A 26007-nucleotide genomic window follows, 5' to 3' on the forward strand; every position below is an offset into this window, starting at 1 on the left:
CTTGTCCACACATCCCATCGCTTGAAAGTCGAGGTCTTCTCGGGACAAGTGATGTCATCGTGAGTGGTGTCCACCTTCACAGAAGTAACTGCAACATTGACAAAAAGACAAAAATATGTTATTAAAGCTGTTCATTCTGCAAAGAGAGGAATATAAAGCTCCGAGACCAATGGATGTGACCTGTGACCTACGTCAGCTGGGAAGGTGTGTGTGTGCTCGCGCATGTGTATGTCCTTTCTTGACTAAAAATCGAGCGAAATATTGAAGTATGGAAGCTAACAACTACGTGAGCATGACAGAAGAATGTATGAATGTAAGGTACTATGAATCCGAAGCAGTAAAATTTGTAAGAGAACAAAACAATAAACATAAGTCACTTAATCAAGTCTATCATTTCTATTAAAACCAATGATTGGCCTTAAAGAAAATAGTTTTATTGTGAGTAGAGATGATAAATCAACTCTCTAAATTATTTTTGACCCAAGTACTCTGGCTTCCCTACACGAGCAACCCTTGGTAAGAAATGAGATTGATGTTAGGAACATTCCTGCGTGCAGCCTCCGTATGCTTTAATATCTGTGTGTTTTCATGGAGTTAGAAACGGTCTTAAAAACAGAAACTAAAATTAAAAAATAAAATAAACAGAGGGGCGTGAATGGATAGCCAAGAGTTTGAAAAGAATTAAAAATGCAAGGAACAAATAAAATTCAGAGAGAGGCTTGAATCCCCATTGTTCTCAACATATTTATCTTGCTCTTACAGTTATGTCACTCTTGTCTTTTGCACAGTTCCGTTTCGGTTCATTAGCTGGAGAAATCGCATGTTGTTGCTGTTGTTGCTGCTGCTGTTATTGCTGAACTTCTTCTGCTATTGTTGTTGTTATTGTTGTTGTTGTAGTCGTTCACCTATTTTTTCAACATCTGAGGCCAGCTCTCGAGATGGTGCAGCATCCACAGGTCCGTCCAGCTAGTGTCGATGGACATTGGCCAGACCCTGGCCCTCAGTTTGTGGAGGAGCCCACCCTCACTTAGAGATGCTATGTGGTTGCCATCTATCTACACATGGTTGGCACAGGGATGGCACCAGATGTCGCTTGCTGCAAGGGAACTCTGCTGTTCCTTGCCCTCAGGCGAAAAAATTATCATTCGATCTAATCTGGACAGATGATGGCAGCTGTCTGGTGGCTGGGATGGCCTGTTCAAAGCCTTGATGATGGTCTTCATCTCTGTTAGGCTGATCTTGTTTTCGTCCTGCCTGTCTTCAGCCCCAGGGTTTGTCCTTCTGTCATTCTGCTCAGTGCCTTCCATGCCTCAGTGTGAGGGTATCAGCTACAGTCCCCTTTTGAGGCAATTAATATTTTTTAGCGCTGCCGGCTAGTTCGGCTCTCAGGAATTTTACTTTATTTTCCTGCAGTTTGATGTTGTTTTCTTGGGGTTCTTTTCAGGGTTGGTCTCGGCCTCCTCTCTCGCTTTGCTGTACGGTGTGTGATTCACTTGTTCAGTATGATGTGAGGTTTACTTCTTCAGTATGGTGTGTAGTTCTTTCTCGCAAGTCGTGAAAGGGTTTCTTTGGCTGCCTTGATGATTCCGTTGTTGATATCTCAGTTAAGACTGTCCATCTTTCTTCCTTCCACTGTGTGTCCCTCTGAGTTCATTGGTGCACATACTCAAAAGTCCTTATTGTGCCTTCTTATAATTCCATCTTGATTACTGGGAGGCCACCCTTCTTGAGATGGAGATGTGATCATTTCTTCCTAGCTGTCTCCATCTTTCTGCCGATTTTCTCATGAATATCATCTAAAAATGTTCCTTAAAAATCTTTCTATACAAAATTTAATTAGGTAAATTCCTTTCATGGGTGAGATTGAATTCCCACGATAGTAAGCATCCCATTCCACTTCTCAGAAGCCAGGTTTTATTACATCTTAGTAGCAACACGTAGCTGAAATAACACTCCATCTGGACCTCAGAACACAACAACAAACCTTTTTGCATGTTAGTAAACAAGCCTGCAGCTGAAATAATGGTTTCTGGAGCTCTTCAACAACAAAACAAACAGACAAGATAATGCACCTTAGTATCGGGATCGCCATTTAAACTATAGCTAAGCGCGACATATCATGCCATCAAGCCATTGCCAGGAGCGACATATCGTGTCATCAACCAATCGCTGCAAGCGACCTATCGTGTCATCAACCAATCGCGAGGAGCGACATATCTTGTCATCAAACAAGAGCAGCTTGCCAGTGTCACGTGACCTCAAATGCTCCTCTCACTCTCTCTCTCCTACATCCTGACCACCCTTGCCCCTTCCTTCCTTCTCTCTGTACCGTCCTCGTCTCTCGCAACCTTTAATGACTTCTTGTCGTGAGAACTCGGCAATCTAACCTCCTCGTGGCCGTGTTTTCTGTTCCGGCCGTTCATTTCAAAAAACCTCTGGGTTCCGAGCGGCAGTGGTGGAGGCTGTCCCGCAGAATAATTAGTCGTTGTAAGCAGAGACGCCATGTTCACGCGAATTCTCCATTAGTGCCAAGAGTTTTCGGGACCAAGTGGACAAGTTTCACGGTCGCGGGTGGCAAAGGATCGATACCCGACAGGGGTTTGGAACCCAGCCTCCAAAAGTGTCTGAGTTTGAACTACTAACGTCGTTCTCTGTACGAAATAAATAATTAATCATCAGTTTTGTTACCTATTCCTGGTTTAATCTTTTGGGTATGGATGCTGTGTTGTGGTCGTCATTGTTCTGGAATATTTTTTGTGAAAATTGCATTATCGATGAGGACGAGATAATATTGACGCCGGGGCTTAGACGATTAAACAAAAAATACAGGAGATGGCCAGCTCCGCCTTTCCCACGCTTTTCTTGCCGTTTATTTATTTTTTTTCTTTTCTCTACACAGCTGCAGGATTTCCAGGAGAAGACCTTGAAGATGACTGAGCACTGATGTACATGGAATGTAGTCTTGTCTTTATTGTTGTGTAGAGTGGTACAGTGAAGGGGATGTCGTAAAATGTTGTATACCGTAGTTCAGTACAGGTGAAGCCTAGTCTAAAGAACACAGTCGTCTAAAAATTATAAAGGATGGTCTAAAGACCACAGTCTAGTCTAAAAAATGGATTCTTGTTCTTACCCCAGTTAACCGACAGTTGACTGAGAGGATAACTGCATCTTTGACAGTTCGTCTTCGCTTTACAAGAAGCACGACTTGTTCAGGAAAAAAAGAAACGAATAAACGGAGCTGGGGGAAGAAGAGAAGAGGGGATGCAGTTGGGAACAAAAAGGAGAAAGTGAAAGCCTTAAGGGGAGACAAATCACACAAACACGCCGAGTTGTCAGAGCCACGTACACAGTCCAGAAGATGGAAGGTTCTTCGTGGACACCAAATCCCAGAATTCATCAGTTCATCAGGAAAAGTCGTTCGGAAGTAAACTGTTTACTCCGCGAGACAGATCGAGCGGTTGTGGCCATTGTGTCCGGCATGCACTCGTGGGCGTCATGTGCGGGTGTTGTGCACCCGTCTGACCTGCCAGCCACCCCGCACCCCAGTCTACCCGATGTCTCCTGGCGCGACGCCACACTGTGAGGTCACATCCTGACAATCCCTGTAGTCTCTGTCTCTCGTCCATCCATCATTCTTTCTACTTCCGAGGTCACAGTCACCCGCAATTACGTCACTTCGAACCTCGTTTTCAGAATCATGTCTCGCCTATTCTCTGTCTCCCACTCTCGTAAATACGATCAGTTATGTTGTCTCTTGGTTTGAATCCTCCCCCACCCACAAATGTTATTCATTTTTTATTTATTTATTTTTATTTTTATTTTATTTTATTTTATTTTATTTTGCAAACACAGCAATAACTCTCCGCAAGATTTATTTGTATTTATACACACAAATCGGTTTTTAAATGTTTATAACTCGAGCATTTCTAGATTTTTCAGCTCGCAGACTTCGTGCATCATTAACAAGGGTCATTAAGTACAAAGGAGCTCAGACGAGATAAAGAACAAAGAGATATTATTATCAAAGTTTCTAAACAGCAGGAAGAGCAGAAAACCAAACTATACCATTAGTTAGTCAAATACTTCGAAACTTGGAAGCCCGACTAATGTAGACATACTAGCAATTTCTACCCACCATCACAGACAACAGGACATCGAGGTCTAGTAAACAGCGCGGCGTCTGGACCAGGGGGTCGCGGAGGTCAAGATATTTCCAAAACAAGACATCGGAGGTGTAATATGTCAAAGTTATGTCCATACATGTGTCAAGTACATCGTCCACCGCCGCCGTATACTTTGGGCTCCTGCCAAACTCCTGGAAAGCTCTCCTGACTGGCAGCAAGAGGAGGAGGGCGCAAGAGAACGCGCCTCCATCGAGAGAAGATCGGAAAGGAGGAGAGATAAAAGTGTTCAATCTTAAACAAGTATATACTGATACACTGTTTAAAGGAAATGTTTCTGGTTTCCGACTTCTGTGTAAAGTACTAGCTGGGGGAGCACGAGGTCGGCAAACTCACCCAGTTTATGGTGAACTTTCGATCTTCATTTGAGTCCAGCTCAATGGGTGGCTGCCATGAGTGGTCTGAGTAGAGAAATAGTGAAACACTTGTACTTCTTCACTTACTGTCCTCTTGATGTCCCTTTTCCAACTTGTGGAGGCTGACAGCACCTTCCAGGCAATAAAATAAGGGGAAAAAGGGAACCGGTGATTCTTATGTCAAGAGGAGATAAACAATAGGATGATGTGCCTGATTCAAAGGCAGATAATGCGACAATGTTCCTGAGAGAAGGATGGCGGGTAAGTAATGCGATTGTTTCAAGAGGAATAAATAATGTGGTAATGTGTCTGAGTCAAGGGGGATAAACAATGTGGTAATGTGTCTTTGATGACACCCTGTCTCCCAAACACGGAACACATCAGATTAACAGAAGGGGAGATAAGCAGCTCGGGTGTATGGAATGAGGACATAAAAGTTGCCACCAGACGGCTCTCTCACCCTCTCCTCTCTTCTTTCCCCCATTCCTTCACTCACTGGTACCGTCTCACATCTTTGCCATATATAACAGAGGTAAATAGGTATTTTTGAAAGTCCTTCTGCGTAGTAATCTTTCATTTGGAGCTACAATTTTAGAAATAAACATGAAACACAAACATGTTCCAGAACAAGCTACACCAACCAAACACAACCCATGACCCAATAAAAGAATATTTTTGCAAATTTAGCGAAGGTTGGATAAACAGTAGGGTCCAACTCAAAACCCATCCACCATTGACTTGAGACTCTAGATGTATTAAACTGGGAGTGGTTCACTGTGTCTAAGACACAGCATGTGAACGGTGAACTCAACCGTTTTTTTCTACCATTTTTACCTCCCCTGATGGGTTTTTATCCCTTTTCTCTCTCTATATATTATTCGGGGATAGGGGGCGGTAGTTCCAGTCAGAGGCCCAGACGAGCCTGGAATAAACGACTCTCTGGTCAAGTCGAGCGTACTGACCACTAGACGAGACCTCTCTCGCCTGCTGCTGAAGCAAACAAGAATTGCCCATTTACAGGCTTCACTTACATTCCATTGAACTTTATTGAAATCCTGTTTTTTACTGTGGACTGTAGACCATGTCACACTGCACAACTCTTTCTTCTACCTCACCTGATTTCATGATCAGCAAATGTCACTGAGTCGAAACAATTCTTTCACTTCTGACAGAGATTGCTAGTCATACAAGCAACTGTAGTGGAAGTGGGATGGTGTGGAGCAACAAACGTTCTTCTATTCTTTAAAGGACCATTTGGCAATGCAGATTTTGTCTTCACTTAAACATTACAACAAGTTCTTTTTTTTTCAGTCTTCTTTTTTAATTTTGCCTTGTTCCCTTCCTTCCCTTTAAATTCTGTCAACGCAGAAAATGACCCACCCTCGGGGACCACTAGTTTTTTCTCAATCGTACATGGTGGATGACTGGTCATAACAAAGTTACAAAAAGTTCCCAAAGGCTTTTGAATCCGATGTATGAACTCTTCTCACATACTTTAGCATACATCTAACACTCCGACAACTTCATTTGTCATCTCATTAGAACACAGCTTCTGTTGTCATCTTACCAGAACACTACTTTGCCAAACTTAGTCAAATGTTGGACGATGAAGGCTAAAAATGACTAAGAACCTTTATGAAAGGAATGTCTCTGTCCCCCAGCAGACAGAAATGTCGATCTTTCGGCCAAAACTTGATCATACAGGAACATCGCCAAAGTGCGATCCAAGTAATTTTTAGAAAGTTTGCTGTTGGCTGGATGGAACACAAAATGAAGAAAAAAAATCCATGTTCATTTTGAGACATTAAATCTTGTATCTTTCCACACGAGCTCATTAAGTTCTCTTTTCCTCTGACACCATATGAATGGAAAAGTCCTTCACAGATGAATAAAAAAAATTCAGATGAATAAATAGTAATTTTAGAGAAGCAGTGAAACTCGGCCAATGAACGACTTTGTTTTCGTCGAAGAGTTATGTGAAAGGAGAGTAATGCAACTTTTTATATTTATTTGAAGGCAGATTTTTTTGTTTTGTTTTCTGCTGATCTTTTGCCAGCAGTGTGTATGAGTGGGAGTGTGTTGGACTGAGTGTGCACGTGTATGCGTGTGTGTGTGTGGAGGGGTTAGTGTGTCTGCAAAATATCTAAAAGACAGGAAGGCAGAGCATAGAAGCTTCTCTCTCTCTCACACAAACACAGGGGAAAAATGAATGTTTGCAGAGCACAAGATGAGTTTTACATTTTCTGCCGGTCTTTGAAAGACTGTTCACTAAGGTGTTTCCCTGGGCATCGATTGGCGTTAGACGGAATTTTTTTTTTTTTTTTTTTTTTTTTGGGGGGGGTTTCAAACTCCAGCCTCAGCAGCCGTTAGAAGCGCGCGTGCATGTGTGTGCTTTCCTGGGCCACGGAGTGAGTGAAAAGATGGTAGAGAAAGAGAAGACAGAGAAAGGCTGTTAACACCGTATCACCGTCTGAGCGAAAAGAGATTTTGCATGTAAAACAAGATTAAGGGAAACAACAGAAAAAAATATAATCGTAAATACGAATAAGCTGCGAGGAAACGAGCAAACAAAGTGAAATAAGTGAAAATAGAGCAAACAACAAGCGAGGACAGACCTAAAAAGAGAAGAGAAAGACGAGGGTTGGAGCTGGAAGAAAGAGTGAGAGAGAAAGTTTGAGAGAGAGCAATGAGAAAGAGACTAAACTGTTAAAATACATAAAAACTTATTATGGTGTAAATATCATTTCTGTCAACTTCCTTAAGCAATGAATTATTTCTTTCTGGAAGAAATGTGTAAAAAATTATTTTCAATATTTGCACATACAGAGTTCCCTCTTGACAAACAACCAACCTCGGAGAAACTAAACTTAACAAAACAAATAAAACATGCAAGATGAGCTTTTCAGATGATCCGAGGAACTTGTTCATGGAACCGTGGTTAAGAAAAAAAAAACAAGGCTGTTTGCTCAGATTCATTTTTAAAAGTTGTATCCTTCTCTGAAATGTTTACTTCACGAAGTAAATAACTGGAATGAATTAAAACGCGGGAATGTCCATCGCTCCGTTAATTTCTCACGTTCAAATATTTGCGATGGGAGGAGTCACCTGAGGCCCGGAGGTGAGTGTGTGTGGCAGGCATGAATGGAATTCTTCAGACTGGTCTTAATTTCAGCCTTCGATTCACGTCCTTCCCAGAGGACAGCGCAGCATGGCGGCAGCCAGTTGGGGGCCATGTTGTTAGAGGAAAGGAAGTGACGTCACGGGAGCCGCGTCAATCACAGACAAATTGGTCGCCGGGATAGTTGTGTGAGGGGAGTAGGGACTGAGCACCCAGCGCCTCACAAGTGTCTGTTGACGGTCAGAGTCTGGCGACTAGCAGGATGGAGTCTGGGGACTAGGTTGCAGAAAGAAAGAAAGAAAGAAAGAAGAAAGAAAGAAAGAAAGAAAGAAAGAAAGAAAGAAAGAAAAAAGAAAGAAAGAAAGAAAGAAAGAAAGAAAGAAAAGAAAGAAAGAAAGAAAGAAGAAAGAAAAGAAAGAAAAGAAAGAAGAAAAAAGAAAGAAAAAAGAACGAACGAAACGAACGAACGAACGAACGAACGAACAAACGAACGAACGAACGAAAGAACCAACAAAACCAACAACGAATGAACAACCAACAACCAACGAACGAACGAATGAACCAACCAACCAACCAACGAACGAACGAACGAACGAATGAATGAACGAACGAACCAACGAACCAACCAACGAACCAACGAACGAACCAACTAACGAACGAACGAACGAACTAACGAAAGAAAGAAAGAAATATATAGACAAGTAGAGAGAAGAAACCCTGGAAACCAACGTGGAAAGAGAAAGGAGAAGAAGAAGAGAAAGAGTGAGAGAGAGATGAATACGTTACCTGCTGATGACCATCGTGCGTTTGACCTCAGGGGGTCACAGAGAAGGTTGGAGTTGGAGGGGTTAACTTGCTGGCTGACGTAACAACGGTTTTCTATCAAGCACGTTCCAGCCTGTAATCATTTTTTTAAAAAACCTCTTGTTACTTGTCTGGGGAAACATCGAAAGTCATCAGGTCTAAAACTAAGATGTGACGTAATTAGAAATTAACAGTAATGATAATGAGGACGAAGGAGGACGAAGAAGCGATGTGACAAGTGACAAGGACGGGGTCTCTCTCACTCTGACCTGGTCAAGCGACAGCAAAACCTGTAGACTGACCCCACTAGGTTCTTGCCTGCAGGACTGTCCCTGGCAATAATAGGTGTCGCCACTTTACAGGCTTTACCCGAGATTCCAGAATGTTTCCGATATGACGGTCAGAGCTGGTCACGTGTGGCGGCCTCCATTAGCGCACAGCCTGAGACTAATCCCGAGCTTCCTGTCCCACCCTTCTCACCTAACATTGTTTACTACCCACCTCCTACCCCTCCCCAGACACGTCTGTGATTGGTCACTTCTGCACCCCACCCCTTTTCAGCCGCTGTCGTCACTTCCGCAGGGAGCTTGTGACGTCACATACTCACCAGTACATTTGTCCAACGGAAGCAATTTTTTCGGTGGCAGTGAGTTCGAAGGTGGCTGACGATGTCAGTCCGGGCTCGGAGGAGTCTTCTAGACGAGGGAAAAGAGAGAGCCGAGTGGTTAGAGCGCTGGCGTTCCAATCTTGAGGCGCTCGAGTTCGATACCCGTATGGCGCAGAAAAATGTACCCTCACCTCTACTACTACCTTTCCCAGTTGACCCATGAAGACGCTTCCACACTCGTGTTTAGATGATGATGATGATGATGATGATTGATGATTGATGATTGATGATTGATGAAGATGATGATGAGGAGGAGGATGTCCCTGTGAAATCTTCCCATTTCAAAATTGTTGAGCTCTGCTGATGTTAGTCACTGTGACCTCTGCTCACCTCCACAATGCAGGTTCCTGCCACGTCGCACCGCAGGCACACAGAGTCGTAGACCACGTACAGGGCTTCGTTGCTATAGCGACTGCCGTCCGTCGTGATGGAGATGAGATAAAACCGAACGGCTACATCTGCAGATATACGTTAACATGTCACATCACTGATAAGTTACCCTTCACACACACACACACCCCACCTCACACCTACCCCTGATCCTCCCATTCCCAAGCTGGTCACGTGGGAGGCGTGTGACATGCCTAGTAACGTACTATTTCTGCGGTGACGTACTACCGAGGGTTGACTATGAAGGAGACAGCAGACTGACCACGTATCGATATAATAAGTTTCTCAATGGTTACATAACAATATGGTGGTTCAGAACCACCATGACTACATCTGGCGATGAGAAAGCTACAGAAGATGGATGCCACGGGAAAGGGGAAAGAACTATTGCTACTCACACAAGTTTTATCTCCCCTGACACTTCTCTACCCTGGAGTGATTGATGAGCATTCATCGCAACTCACCGTCTGGGACTCTGGAGTCTGCACAGGACACGCCACCTGGCGGTCACTTTCAATACTTGCTGTGGCTGGCCGCCCCTGGCTGTCTGGCACCAGACCGTTTGGAGTCATCTGACGGAACACAAACAGACAGTTATCTCCATGGGGATGAGCACAACAACAATGTAACCATCATCTACGAATGACATCCGCCAAGACTATTTCAAGAATACCAGTGAGTGTTTGTTTGTGTGAGAGACTACTCTAGGTAAACAAACACTTGACCATTGGTTGTTGTTTGGGTTTTGGAAGCTAAGAAGCCAAGCAGTTGACAGTTTCTTTTTTTTTTTTTAAATGATGAGGAGGAGGATGACGACGACATTGGGAGGAAAGGAAGAGCTCTGACATCCACGTGGCGTACACTAGACACAGCTAACCACTTACATTCATTACTCCTAGCACTCTAGCCTGAAATACTTCTCGTTGAGGTGGTTGCCATGGCGGGTGTGTCTATATAACCACCAAATCCAACGAGGGCCAATGGCATTCTGGAGGAGACGATGCTGAGTGACGGCTGCTCTAGAATCCTGGACATTTCTCCCCAGATGGCTTCTCTAATTTCAAAGCAATTTTTCTCTCCCACTCCGAGATTTGAGTAAAAACTGCCGGGGCCACGGACAGTCATATCTTGTGCAGACGAAGACCCCGAAGGGAAGTCTCCAGTGTGCATACAAAGATAATCTCATTCGTCTGGTCTGCTTGCGGCATCTGACAGGAACTGGAGCATCCTCCCGCCATTACACTTGCAGCATGTTGGAGTGCTTCGAGTGCTGGTCTCCTCAGGATGCCAACGGCTGGTGACATCACTCACCCTGTTATTACCAAAGGTGGTACATTAGCTGCTCCGAGGACGGACGAGGAACTCTAAAAACATTCACAAGCTTTTCTGTCCCTGACTTGTTTCCCCGGTAGGCGTTGTATCCGAAGCATTCCCTGATGCAAAAAAACCAGCTAAACTCTGGAATTTTCTGCTTGGAGGCTCATCTCAAAACACTCCATTTTCAACTTTGATGCTAGAAAACTCTGACGACTTCATAACTCATTTCTTGGAGAGTAAACAAACATTATTTTAGTTCAGGGTGACCGAATCAAATCCTGGAATCAAAGTCAACAGTCTGGGAAAGCAAGCAAACTGAAATTACAAATTTTGCATTCTCATCTGTTATGCAGCACCACCTGGGTTTTTCCAAAAAAAAAAGACATGAAAGAATAAACAAAATTCTCGTCGTTGAGAAGGCAGCAATTATTTCAGCAATTCCAGAGAGAACTGAGGAATTTTCTCGCTTAGAAATTTGATGGTGGAGTTTGGAATTAATTTATTGTTTATCACAATTTTAGTTTATTGGTATTGATGGAGTCTCATTAAGAATTCTGTATTTCAAAGGAGCAAACGGACCTGAAATGTGTTCCTGAAATAAGGTCTTTTGCATAAAAACAAGAATTTAGATATTCACATTATTTAAAATTGTAAAAGTATTTAAAACTGGTCTTTTCGTGTCTCACACACCTACACTTGATAAAAAGATTCTCATCGAGTTTGTCGAAGTTATCGCAGTTCAGTGTTGGGAGGCAAATGACGACAAGTTAATCTGACATTATTTATTATCTCCGTTCTGCCTGTCTGGATATTTTCTTTGTCCTGGTAATTGGACATGTTGCGACATTCCTAAACCGACAAGAAAAACTGTTTTCACTTCTAATTCGTTTATGCATTTCCCTGGAAATCCCTGGAGTTCTCCTCCATGGCATCATGGTCAGATGAAGGAGAGGACAAACTCGAGATAAGAAAATCTCGGTAAACGCGTCCTGTGAGGATGTTGTCCAGAAGAAGTTTCTTTCTTGAGCTCTGTCGTGTCTCAGCACGCAAACCCAGAGAAAATATATCATGACTGTGGGGTCAATGAGTGCAGTGGTTGATGTCCGATGGTCTAAATATTAATGTTTTACACCGTGATTGCAACTAAGGATATATCACTAAAGTTAGGAAACAAACCCGAAGGTAATGGTCTAACTTATTGTCTGCTGCCTCCGTTTTCCAAAAATCACAAAGAGCTTCAGAGAAATGTCTCTATGTTCCTGTCACACCAGCTCTCCTGTTCTTAAGGTCAAATCATGAACTTTACATTTTAATCTCAACCAAATTCACATTCAGGAAATTGCTAAAATGGTTAACGGATGTAACCCGTGAACAAATCATTTCTTTCCCGCTCTCTTTTCTTTCTTTTCGTTTCTTTATTTCTTTTCCCTCCGTCAGTTAAGATAATTAAGGTGGAGATAAGCGTTTGAGATGAGCACGTGCCAGGTTCAGCCTCCCCGAGTCATGCAAATGAAGCTGAATTGTCGAGGGTGAGCACAACTCACGGTTTGTCCTCAAGACCGTTATCCTCCAGCTTTTTGCAAATGTCAGGCTTCATTTTCACTGGCACCAGCTCCCTGACAACCACGCCTCCATAATGGCTGCCACTGCGTGAGAACATTTTTAAATTTCGTGCCGTCATCTTCCTGTTGCCTCCCTTGTCCTCGCTTTTCTTCACGCTGCGTCAGTTTTCTCCCCTTCTTGTCCTCGTCAGCTTTTCCCATCATTCCTTCGGGGGGGAGGTAGGAGGAGGGTTCGGGGGAGTGCACGCATGCCGGGTGATCGATGTCCGCAGTTTTCCCACGGTTCTCATTAACCGTCTCCCAGAAAGAAGTTAAACAAGAGCTGGAAAAAATTGTCACATGCCTATCCCTGCCAGCTCCCAATCCCCTTACAATTTAAACAGCAAAAATAAAACAATCACCTGATTGTGGGATCATGCCAAGAAGTGTTGACATCAGCTCATCACATCACCTAATGTTTTACCACTTGATTCATCACTTTATGCTTCATCGTTTGATGCTCCACTAACTGATATTCTTTTAATTGACATTCCTCTCACTGACATTCCTCCTCCTACTGTCCACCGTCGGCATTTGTCCGAGAGACATGATAAATGCCAATAAGTTTGCGAACTGTTGTCCACGTGAAATATTCCACCTAAGTGCCCGGATGATGGGTGTTGAAGAGTGCAGCTGCTGAATTCACACCCCTTTGAAATAACGACGAAGAATTGTTTGATTGTTTTCGCTTTCTTAAAGCTAATATAAACTCATATAAATATAACATAAATCATCATCGTCGTCATTGTCGTCGTCATCATCATTCTCATCATCACCATCATCATAATCATGTAAAAAGGGGGAAAAGGTTTTGAAAAACCTAATCCCTGTATCGCCGAGTACCGCCCTCTCACTTTATCAGGAGCCAAACATCGCGGAAATCTCCTGTCAAAAAGGTTTCAAAAGGCTGGTGTCGATTATTTTATTGTGAACTTTTTTAGCAAAATGAGGGAAAAAACCTTCGCCATGAACATTTGCGTGACGATCGAGAGCGGCTTATTCCGCCTGTCAGGATCAAGTTTTATTCCCAAAGGAGGAAGAAATGTTTCTGGAAGGCACGATATCGCGCGCTAATGGGCGCTTCCCTCCGCTTTCCCCCCGAGGTCGCCTTTCAAACCTCCACATTTGACTTGATACAGGCTACAACACAGCAATTCTTAAAGAAAGAAAAAATGTCTTTTATCTGACATTTTTTTCTGCGCTGCTTTATGTTTTTGTAAACAAGATTGAGGCTGAGGTAAGGTGCGAGTTGAGCAATGGCAAGAAGTGAGGACTGTACCAGAGAAGAGAGGAGTATACTTATAAATTATTTACATCTTTCCTGTCTTACCTGGGCATCCCGGATGCGGCATTCTGTCCGAGGACCAGGCCAGAAATTCTCCAATTGAAGGAAGGCCCGTACACATGGACGTTGCCGTGCATCACAAAGACCATTGCTAGGCACAAACATAAACAGAGATCATAACAAATATGTTTTGTGTTTTAAAAAACTGCATGTGCAATGTGTGTTTACACGTTTGCCTTTATGTTTAGCTCATAACAACTCAGTGGGTAGATAGTGAGTGATTACATCGCCAAAGGGAATGAGTATTCTTTCGTGGGTGTTTTTTATTATTATTATTATTATTATTATTATTATTATTATTATTATTATTATTATTATTATTCTTGGACTGTGGGCAGTTCGTAGGTTTCACTCTTCGCCAGTTTCTCAGGTTAAGAACGATCTTTAAAAGTTTATTTGTGTATCACTAGAGAAAACAAGGAATACAGTCAGTACCGCACAATCCTCAAGATGACTGGTGGATAGTCTGCCCTAACCAGGCAGTTATCTCCCGTGTACCCAGGGTCACACACGCATGCGCCGTCGACACATCGTCCTCTAAGTCCGCAAACTCCGGGACACACCTCTGACGTCAGCAAAGGTGGCGGTTGCAATCGACCCTGTTGTCCAGAGGATAACTCTGAGGGTTACTCGTGACTTCTCCGGCACATGCTCGTTCCCAGGATGCAACGGCAGACACGAGAAACTGTTGACTACCCGCAGACTAGAAAAAATATAAACAGGTAAGTTAAATAGAATTTGATAATCATTTACTTACTTAAATCATGTTCAAACTGCATTTAATTGAGCAAAGGGAGGTTACTTCAGTCAAAAGACGCAAAGCATCTCACAAAGCATCTCACAAATGTGTGACACTTAAAATTAAAGTCGTCCTCTATGTCATGACATCTTAGTGCGCCATGACAAGCAATAACAACTCGTCCTGCAGTATGTCACACCAGTGTAGACCATGTTGACAGACAACACTTACCATCATGTCTTCCACACATGACGTCACGAAGGCCTCCATCTGTACTCTAACGGCCGTTGCACAGTGAGATGTCAGTGTCAGGTTCGTCATGGCACTGACACACACGCGCCTGGCTACGTCACGTGACGTCACTGGCGGAAGAGACGGCGGCGGGGTGACAGGACCTGCAATATGGACAGCAGAACCTGGAGAACTGTAGAGACACTTTATGAATTAAAATTGTAGAGTCTGTAGAGTAGAACTGTGTCTATATATATATAGATCAAGAATGGTTGTAATGACGACACACACACAAACACACAAACACACACACACATAAACACACACACACACAAACACACATAAACACACACACACACAAACACACACACACACATAAACACACACACACAAACACACATAAACACACACAAACACACACTCACACACCGTTGTCAATGAGAACAATCGGCAGGTCGATGTCCTCGGTGTCGTCTCCAACAGCGCTGTTCTCTCGCCACCTGATGATATCGTCAGTGATGTCACAATGATGACAATCGCGCTGAAAAAGAACGAAAGTTTACAATGCAAGGAGAACGACAGACACTGAGAACACCGAGGACGCACTCCATTCTTGTCACGTGCTTCTTTCTGTTCCTGGATTATTCGACTATTACACATAGAAGACACGTGATCCTACACTCCCTTGTCCATCTCTCGTTCATTTTTCTCTTTTTCCAAAGACTGTTACTTTCCCATAATTCATCTTCAATAAAACTTGTTGGTGAATTTGAAAAAAATTACGACTAATTAATAGATAAGAACACAGCCAGGTGGTTGTTATCGTCAAAAAGCTGTTTGATGACGTCATCACCTCTTTTTTTTTAATGTAGTGATTGTCATCGCAACGCACACACCCAACTCACGTGTAAGTCACGTGCAGGATCCATGATGCCCCGCGTCAGTCCGCAGTCGATGGAGCCAGACGCCGCGTTGCACGTGCAGAGCTCGGTGTTGTCGCGGGAGAAGCCCTCCGTCACGGGACGGAGCACGCCATTCAACAGACTGTCCTGGGGCTGGAGTCTGGTGACAGACAGACAGACATTGACTTCACGTACGGGCACCAATCATGAAACAGGAAAAAAAAGTCCAATCATTAAATATTTCAATACTAGGTTCTTTGACCAATCACGTGACCTTAAACAGCAGTTGACCCCGCATCAGTCAGGGAAACGAACTCACCGCCAGGACTCGGTAAAGGACAACGGGACGTCGCTGTCCGGATGAATGACTCCGTCGATGGACGTGAAGTCGTTGTCCGCATTGTTGTCAAAGGTGCCGCACAGTCCGCTGGTGACCCCGAACTCTGACCCGGTAACCTGCACCTCCACGTTCATGTAAGAACTGAAGTCCGTGATCTTCACCCACTCGCCAGTTGTGAAGGCGAGCTTTTTGTGAAACAGGTAAGAGGGCGGAGGTACTCAACTGGTCTCCATCATTAATTACTTTCATTTAAGTCGTTTCTAAAGAGCAATACTACAACAAAACTTTGTTTACATTTCTGTGATTCATTATCTGGGATGATATATTAGTAGGTCCTCTTCAAAGTCGAGAGGTATGCAAGTAATGGGAAAATGCGGATGAAAGGCAATTAAATGTGAGAACTCTTTAATTATGGAGATGAAGGGTAATTAAAATAAAAACTGTGGAGATAAAAGTCCAAACTCCAGACCATGTATTCTCGTCCATCGGGTGTTCGTGTGACGGTCGTGCTAGCCTGAAGTCCATGGTCGCTAAGGACGCGAACCTCGGGGGGAAGCACCCCCTGGCCCTCGCACACGCTCAACGAGATGGCGTCGTAGTCACGTTGAACCGCCACCCCGCAGATGCACGACCTCCCAGCGCACGCGACTGTTCGCACGTGTATCTGTTGCAGAGACAGGGATGCTACACAGTCACACCGACATATTGTCACAGTAAGTGAATCATGTGAATGGCATCACAAGACTGGGTGGGTAACAATCACAGCTTTCACACCTGACGTACTTCTTGTCACACAATATGAAATTTATCTTCACCTAGTCATCTCACCTGTTGTGTACCACACTCACCTGGTTTGACGTTTTAAGCAAGAAAACCAAACCAGAACCAAGTCAAACGAAAACAACAACAAATAAACAAAGATAATAAAAAATAAACAAAACAAAAGCAGTAGACTCACTTCAAAGTTATTTTGAAGACTGCGCAACAAGACGAAGTCGCCTTCTTCGTACAAGTGGTAGACACTGCAGAGAGAGAAAATAAAATATTGGTATTACCTGTAATACACACTTCACGTAAGAGGATGGTGGATAGTAATTAGTGTTTACACCGAGCCAGCAACTAAGACTTTATCACAGCAAGGCAGCTAATCCTGTAAACAGATGCCACATGCAGAAAAAAAGAGCGTGCCCGAGACGAGAACTGAACCCAGGACAGTCAACTTTCACTGTATTGGTGACTGCTAGCCGCTACGCCACCGAACCACCCAGACTACCAATAATTACTAAGTAAATGATAAACAATACACAAAGGCAAACTGAAACACAACAACTCACACTTTGAGCACACTAACAAACAGCACAAACTCAACAATCTACTTTATTCTAGTTTCTCGTTCTCTCAAAAGAAGAATAAAAAGTTCACATGCCATTGTAATACAAACACAGACATTTGTATGATTTTCTCAAAGTGTGCTGTGACTCAAATGTATTATATACTCCTCAGCTAGTAGTCCCTGACTTTCTATAATTGCGGCAACGGTTCCTTACCCTTGTCGATCAAATGTTTGGATGTGGGGGTCAGCGTAGCCATAGCAACGAGCAACAGTTCTGTCCACTGTACGCACCTACATGAATACAAAGAATATGATAGAACCGGAGATGAGGTGAAAGATGTTTTTCTGTCATGAATAATACAGAACAGGTAAAAGTAAACACCTGTCAAACATTAGCTCATGATTTTGCGCAGCCCTCCCGTCCAAAAAAAATAAATAAATAAAAGACAACGCACCAAACCATAAAGATGTAAACTGAGGTGAGACAACAAACAATTCAGAAAGATGAGAAAAAAAGAAGTCGATTAACACCTGCAGAAAATTACGACACACAGGTCAGAATGACAAGAGGCTGAGTTCAGCTCACCCACAGAAAGTGAAGACACTAAGGGTAGATGACAGTTTGTTAGGATGTTAAAACCTGACACACCTGTCCTCCTGTCCTGTCCAGAGGACAGGGTGGTTTCTCACCTGGATCTCTGGCGGAGAGTAGTTGTGCCACAGAGGAGGAGCCAGGGAGAACAGCGGGCGGAAACGCACCGCCAACGACTGGTCCCCGTCTCGTATGACGTCACGGGTGGCTACGATACGGGTGGTGACGCTGGCGGTGTGGGTGCTAACGTCCCAGTCCTCCCTCCGCAGGTGCAACACGCAGCTCTCAGTTGCCGCGATGTCCTCTGGGAGAAAACAATCCACATTAATATACCCGTCAGCCTTTCCATGCCGACACTGCACGAGCGTTTTGAAGACATTGCAAAACTGAAATAAAGTCACGTGGTGGACACCCAGGTGTGATGTCCAGTGCTTTTAGAAACCAAGGAAACGTGTGAATGTGCTTCAGTGCAGCTGGCGTGCAATTTCTTACAGGAACTTCATAAGTAATTTCATGTGCAATCTAAGACGACTAAGGTCAAAGGTGAACTGACCCCAGCGCGTGCCATTGACGTCAAGCTCCAGCTGCAGCTCGCACTCGTTGTCATGGGAACAAACGATGGGCAGCGTCGACGTCAGCGTGACCTCTTGTGCTCCTTCACCCTCCGTGACAGTCACTGAGGTAGGTGTGACCTACAACACCCAGGATTGGATATATTCACTCACTCATTCACTCGCTCATTTACTCACTATCTCACTCACTCACTCACTCACTCATTCACTCGCTCACTACTTCACTAAGTCAGTATGCTTATGTCCAACTTACCCGTATTCCACCCCAGTACCCGTTGCTGTTAACAAAGTCTCCAAACTGACCAGTGACGTCATTCCGTATTCGTACTCGGCAGCGAAGCTGAAAGACAGAAATGTTTTATAGTGAGAATAGAACAAACGAACAAACGAACAAACGAAAGAAAGAAAAGAAAAGAAAGAAAGAAAGAAAGAAAGAAAGAAAGAAAGAAAGAAAGAAAGAAAGAAAGAAAGAAAGAAAGAAAGAAAGAAAGGCAAGCAAGCAAGCAAGAAAGAAAGCGTGACACAGAGAAGACTGCACAAGTAAGTACTGTATACACTACTGATGGACTTTAATCTCCCCAGAGAGCGTAGTTGTGAAGCGATGGTAATTCTCTGCCCTGGGGGCCAAATGGAGAACTCCAGGACAAGCGTCTTGTTCCGAAACTACGAGACGGTGTCCAAAGTTTTTAACTTTTTTTCTTTGGCAACATCAACTCATTCATAAAACGTGCGATACAACCGTTGTTTTGGCGACCTTAACGGCTTAAAATTGCTATAAATAACTCGGACTGAGCACAAAGTTTGTGATTTTTTCTTGACCCCTCATAGACGAACCTCCGACCCCACGTGACCAGTCCACGCCCGTTGATCCAAATAGGCGACGTGGTTGTCTCCCGTCAGGGTTTCCACAGGAGCGTTGGCGGCTTGAACTCCATCAAACGTCCACGTCACTTCCTGCACACCCGACCTCGGCCTCGTGTCAGAGAGGTTACAGGAGAAGCGGAAGCCGCCGTCTATCACTTCCGGGCCGACCAGGACCGGAGCTGCAGGCTGTGTGTTTATCTGGCGGGGGACCGTCCCTCCCGGAACATCTGGGAGCAAAGCCGGTCTTTACATTGAGGCAAGAGAGAAACTTTCTTTACTGATGAGTCAAAGGATGAAATTCTGATGGCTAAGTGGCTAAACATAGCTTCCAAATAAATAAATTTCCTGAAACTGGCTTGGTTCTTTGGTTCCAGAGCTAAGGAGGTAGACTGTGTTCATGTTTCATGATTAATATCACGTGACGAGTGGAAACTTGCGAGTAAGAAGACAACTGACCTGAGCAGTAGGCCATGGAGCAGCCAGGTGTGTTGTGGAGACAGTAGACAACAAAGTCGCCACAGTTTCGAACCTGAATCAGCACTTCCTGTCCGCAACAGTCCAGCTGACCTGCAGCGTTTGTGATTACTGCGCATGCGCTTCGATTGACCACGCCTTCGTTCGGAAGCGGAAGTTGGCCGTTCATCCATATGGGAGCCTGCAAGAATATACTTTGAGTGCGTGTTGACAAACAAAGCTGACAGCTGAAAGTCAGACATGTCTGTATTCCATGACAACACTAGTTTGTTTTTGTTTTTTTGTTGTTTTTTTTTGTTTTTTTGTTTGTTTGTTTGTTTGTTTTTGTTGTTTTTGTTTTTTGTTTTGTTTTTGTTGTTTTTTTTATTGTTTATTTTTGTTTGTTTGTTTGTTTGTTTTTTTGTTTGGTTTTTTTTTTTTTGGTTATTTTTTTCTGCGCAATGAGCATTCTTCTGAATGAATACCTGCGCATTACAAATAGACATCATCATCATCATCATCATCATCATCATCATCATCATCATCATTATGAAGAGAAACCTGTTTCCTGGTAAACATTAGACATGACTTCATTCATCAGTGGGAGCTCGAGCTAACGATTTAAAGATTTATTTTGTTGAAATTTTTTTATCGCTCTGAGGAAGTGGTTGAGGAAGGAAGAGGTCCACCCCACCCAGGGTACCATACCTGCGTACCGCAACTAAATGATGAGGGACAGGTGGTTGGCATGCCACCTCCAGCAAAGCGGTACCACCCGGGGTCCAGGAAGCGGTCACACTGCAGAGGATCGTTTGGTCCCGGGGTGTAGCTTGTCGACCTCCAGGGTTGGTCCAAGGTCCAAAAGTCGCTGCAGGGATCCAGGGCTCCTGGAATGTTCATTTACTGTATATACATATATATATATAAACATTTGTGGCGTCTGTCCAGATGTGTTCATGAGCAGAGATGGCCGCTACACTGTTTTTACTGTAATATACGATAGTCATGTGCTTCAAAACCATCAATATTAACTGTGGATTTTAATATCATAAATATGTATGTATGTAGTATATACCAAACGTGCGTCCTCCTAGAAATTTCGGTAAAAATGTCTGACAAGTTCAGTTGTTAAAAAGGATTACACTTAATAATTTCTTTATGGAGCAGATTGCAAACACCTGGAGTTTCTCCTGTTCTGTTGACACTTCGTTGTTGCATAACTAACGGCGATTGTGTTGACACTGCGCATGCACTATGTTTACCGTTACTATGGTTATCATGGTTTCTATAGTGACACTGTATGTTGTGGGTGCATCGTCCTGTTCGTGGATGCCATTGCGTCCTCGGATGCATGTAGAAGACCTCAGTCATCGCCGTTCTTTCTTTGTGAAGGTATGAAGACAGGGTGTATTAAAAGTTAAATTATTCTAAACAATGTCACATTAAAAGAAAAAATTAATCAAGTCAAAGCCATCTTTGGAAGATTTATTTTGAATCCCAATGAACTCTTTCTGGCTAGGGGAATGAATTTTCGGAGCTGCAAGCAATATTTCGTGACGAAGCCCTATCAGCGTCTCACACGTTCCCTGCGAGACTACGAGGGTCTAACACTGGTCAGAGAAACACGTGACAAAACAAAGAAGGAATGGTGCAGCAATCTCTCAATTCTCGCGAGAAACGCCAAATAACGTTTCTCGGGACATTTATACGTGATACTTTAAAAAAATCCCTTGCTGTACTTGGCTTTACAGAAATAAATTCAAATGATTTTTAGAACAGTTCTACATCCCTGTGTTGGAATTTTCAATAGAATTTTCTGTCCTCGATGACGGTGTCTAAAAGGATTTCTAACACGATGTTTCCATTCCTCGATGTTGCAAGTCCTTCTTTGTTGTGCTAAGTGTAAGAAAGCGAGATAACTCTGTTTACAGAAGCAGGAAGCTAGCACGAGATTATTCGGAGCTCTTGGATACTCGGAAAATACCAGCAGGCGCTGCTGACGGTGTGCGTCAGACGACTGAGATCGTCGCACGAGGTCTTGCGACCGGAACCGGAAGTTCCCAAGCGTTCAAGGAGCAGCTCTTGGTCACGAGGGCTGGCAGCGTAACCAATGAAAAAAATACCCGAGGTGGCCCCGCGGATAGCGAAAGGCATGGACTGATGAAGCATCCGAAAGGGCCGGCAGGACTTCCCCGCTTTGGTGGAGACGTTGCTGCCCGGATTGACGATGACGGTTGCGTCTGGAAGCTGCTTCCGCATCTCCACACACTCCTCATAGGCCCTCGCGATCCACTTCTCTGTGCTCGTCAGCGCCAGTTCGTGCACGACGCTGGCAGGGCAAGTCTCCTCCTGTTTTGTTTTCTGGTAGGAGCTCGGCCGCCATCCTTGTCCCAGCCACGCGTCCATGTTGGTGCCCGCGCACTTGTCCACCACGCAGACATCGTTGACCCACTTCTGCGTCAGCACGTAGCTACCCCCTGACGTCACGTCCACCGCAGCCTGCAGACGCTTGCCTTCCGTGTCCACCTCGGTCTCCGTTCCGGCTGCCACCACCACCTCGGGTCGGCGGACGCATTTGTCCGGGGACTTTTCGCGGTCTGCCTCCTTGGGGTTCGGCTCCCCGGAGATGTGCTTGTAGTTGACATTGCCGAGCTGGTCGTACCCTGACTGCCGCAACATCTCCTCTGGAGTCATTGCCGCGAAGCAGTACGTTTCGTCCAGGGAAAGGACGCTGTTCTCGGGCAAGGCTCTCTGGATTGCGCGGCTCAGCGCCACCAGCGACCCCCCGTGGTGGCTTTTGGCGTGCACCAAGATGTCTCCTCCCGTCGTCATGCCCGCTACGGGGCTGACTTCGTAGGAGAAGGACTGCGGGCTACACCCCATCACCCTTGAGTAGAACTCTGGACCGAAACCTACCCCCGCTAGGACCTCGTCCAAAGCCCCTCGGCACATGGGGCCAGTGACGTCACGGACGAGCTCTTGAAGGCGCGACATGGAGCGAGCGACTTCCCAGCTGTTGGCGTCTGGATTCACGCGTATCCACAGAAACAGTGCATGCATCTTGCCGCCGGATATGACGCAAGGCTGTGGCGTGGGTATGTCGCAGTCCTCCACGAACTTCCTTTGTGGCTCGTGCAACGGGACATACGTGGTTTTGTCGACGGTGAAGGGAGCTGTTTGGCGATTGACGTGCAGACGGGTACCCTTGTCAGGAATGGGTGGGCCGCCGAACAAAGTCTTGCCGACCCCATACGTCAGAGCAAGTCCTGTGGCAGTTTTGAAAGTCAAACTTAGTCCCCGTCGGAACCATCTTCCTGTCTGAGAGACAACTGGAGCTGGAGGGGGCATGTTTGAGGACGAGACAGTTCAAAGAACAATTGAACTCTTCTCGCCGCCCTTTACAAACGATGACCGGTCACACAGCCCTCATGTGATTGCACAGTGCTGAGAATTTTTCAATAATGAGATACAAGAAACACCTTATAATAGACTGTTAATCATATGATTATTTGTAAGAAAATGGTTTCCTTGTATCAGATGTTCGCAAAGAACCGGATGTTGTAAATTTGAAAATGATTTTTCGGGTTTAAGTTGTTGAACATGTAATCTTCCGAGAGCAACGAGTGGCTGCCACAAAGTGGTGTTACACTGATGAAAGGGTTACAGTGTCACTAGTGTGTCGATTATCTACTTTAGAAATACTAATAGTATGGACTCGACAAAACTGGAAAGTCGGACAAATGTCGTTTTATGACAAAACTGATGTCTTGTCTGTCATCAGCCCGAAGATGTTCTTTCTCAGAGTAAAGTTGTTGCAGACACGTGATGCTAGAAGAGCAGTTTGTACATCCCACTGAACTGTGGAACTAAGATGTTACTGTAGAGAATGGAGAATCACCGGAATGATGACACCAAACAAGAGCCAAAGGTATGAACCACTGATGAGGATGGACTTGGGTTTTGTTTATCTGTGCAGCGTGGTTTATCCTTGCAGCTTTGGGTTTATCAGTTTATCCGTGCATCACGAGCTTTATCAGGTTGTCGGTGCAGATCTGTGATTATCAGTTTATTTGTGGAGCGTTGATCGGTTTATCCGCTGAACTGTGAGTGTGTTGCCCAACCGACTTCACAAATCAAGTGGCTGAACACCCGCGAAACCTTCAACATATTTCCTGCGTCACCATGGCAACGGTGATCATTGACTCTCCTCAACAGCAAGCAGATCTTAAAAATATATGACAATCAAGACAAATGTAATGAACTGCGCGTGAGCGCGAGCAAATGTATCTCTGGATGATCTCTTTACGAAAGATAAACTGCCAAGAGATTTAGGATGAACAGTCGAATCTTCCAACCTTCTTACAATCTCCTCAGTGTGTTTTGACGGTGTCAGTGCCACCATTAATTGCTTTGACAGATGGATGCACTTGCCGAGGCTGTTTCTCAACCGCAGGCGGTGTGATGGACATCCAGGGATGAACAAGTCTCACTTTTGTTATGGTCAAGCTTTTTGTGTTTTTGTTTCTCCTCCCTTCACTACTTCGGCGTCCGGCTACGGTGTTGCGTCGTGAGTTGTTGTTCAGACCTTTGGTGAGAGCTGACACCACTAAGCTTCTGAAAAGGAATGAAGAGACTTCACCGCCGAAGATGTCGCCGTTGTGGGCAAGATGATGCGGCACAGCCTGCAGGAGGAACCGCTATGTCTGAACTCCTCGTGACCTCTGACTCCAGTGACACGACGACGGCATGGACGTCACCCGTGACGACAGGTTTCTCTTTGACGCAAGTAAGATGACGTCAATCCATTGAATTACGCACTTAAGCCACGTTTTGACGTAAAAGGCACTGCTGACAGGAAACCACGAGTGTGGCTGCGGACGTGTCAGACACACGTGGCACGTATAATAATAATAATAATAATAATAATAATAATATAATAATAATAATAATAATAATAATAATAATAATAATAATAATAATAATAATAACGCCCCAAAATAAAACAGAAGCCGAGCGACTCTGGTGCCGCAGATGCCCTGACACTGACATCGTCCAAGATGTTGATTAAGAGAAAAATAAAGATCAAGAGACAGGTAAACCAATTCAAGAAGAAGACGACAAAGAAAATTAAGACGAAGAAGAACAGAACCCAAAGGTAACGGTTCATTCAGACACTTAAGGCAAAGTGTCAAGTGTCAGTGGGTTCGCCTTCACAGTGTTGCAAGTCCTGAAACTACTCGACTATAATGTATTATATTATAATATGATTAAATCTGTCCAAGTACTGCTAGCCGTTACTACTTTGACCTCATATAAAGTTATCATCACGTGACTTACCTGTTGCTATCCATTGGTACAGAAAAGCCGTCAGTGTGATCTGAATGGAAGCCATCTGTCAGCAAGCAGCAATCCACAGAAGATACTTGCTCCCCTTGTTAACAAATGTCCGACAAGAACACAGCAAGTCTCTCAGTCATCAACCCCCGCTACTCACTCAAAGACAACGATCAAACATCGTGGTTTGGGTCGCTGCTGTCTTCATCAAAATTCTGACCCGTCCAGGGAAAGTCTGTCCTTTGTGATCCCAACCTCAACAAAGTCTATGTGAGTGAAACTTGCTCCGTTTTCGTTTCCCAAACGGCAACGGCTTCACGCCTGGAATCCAATGAAACACAGGTACGAGTATATAAAGAATGGAAGGAGGTAGAGAGTTTTCTATATATAAGACATTGTGTCTTTTGTGTCCAACCGCCAACACTCATGCTGGGGCGGGGTCAGGCTTGTGTGACCTTTTCACAAAGTCAAGTCTTCTCTTGTCTCGTTTCTTGCACCAAAAATTTTAAATTATTTTTCAGACAAGGAAACATCGTTGACTTTCACCAGGTGCTCAACAAATAACGGGAAAGCGAAAAACGTTAAACAGGTGATTTTCTCGTGTCGTACACAGGTCATACAAGGTAGACAAAACGTGTAGACAGTCTGTTGTTCGTGATGACCGGCACGACGATGGCCTCACACCTTGGTACTAACGTGCCTCCCTGCTTTCCTCTGTCCTTTGCTGGTCACGTGGTGTCCACGACATCGGGCAACACCGACCTGAGAGCAGGAAACTTCCTGTTTGCGACATCTTATCGTACCTACGTCAAGAGCTGCGTGCACGACTACCTGTCGGCCCACACCACTGGACTGCCGGCTACCCAAG

General features: G+C 44.4%; 1 protein-coding gene across 1 annotated transcript; it reads right to left on the reverse strand.

Moving 5' to 3' along the window:
- On the reverse strand, positions 1–25978 carry LOC112555770 (von Willebrand factor D and EGF domain-containing protein-like). The gene is made up of 20 exons (XM_025224274.1): positions 25143–25978; positions 20514–20692; positions 19809–20007; positions 19323–19579; positions 18742–18828; positions 18470–18608; positions 18015–18220; positions 17539–17615; positions 16950–17013; positions 16461–16655; positions 15971–16176; positions 15655–15811; positions 15179–15290; positions 14750–14913; positions 14215–14482; positions 13765–13870; positions 9981–10088; positions 9457–9584; positions 8442–8553; positions 1–88 (listed from the first exon to the last, which is right to left on the reverse strand). Exons 1-15 carry the CDS (start codon positions 25195–25197, stop codon positions 14351–14353), a joined length of 2229 nt encoding a protein of 742 aa, XP_025080059.1. The 5' UTR covers positions 25198–25978; the 3' UTR covers positions 1–88; positions 8442–8553; positions 9457–9584; positions 9981–10088; positions 13765–13870; positions 14215–14350.
- Positions 25979–26007: the final 29 nt, after the last annotated feature.

The sequence above is a fragment of the Pomacea canaliculata genome, linkage group LG14 (genome assembly GCF_003073045.1).
Source record: "Pomacea canaliculata isolate SZHN2017 linkage group LG14, ASM307304v1, whole genome shotgun sequence".
NCBI classification, from domain to species: domain Eukaryota; kingdom Metazoa; phylum Mollusca; class Gastropoda; order Architaenioglossa; family Ampullariidae; genus Pomacea; species Pomacea canaliculata.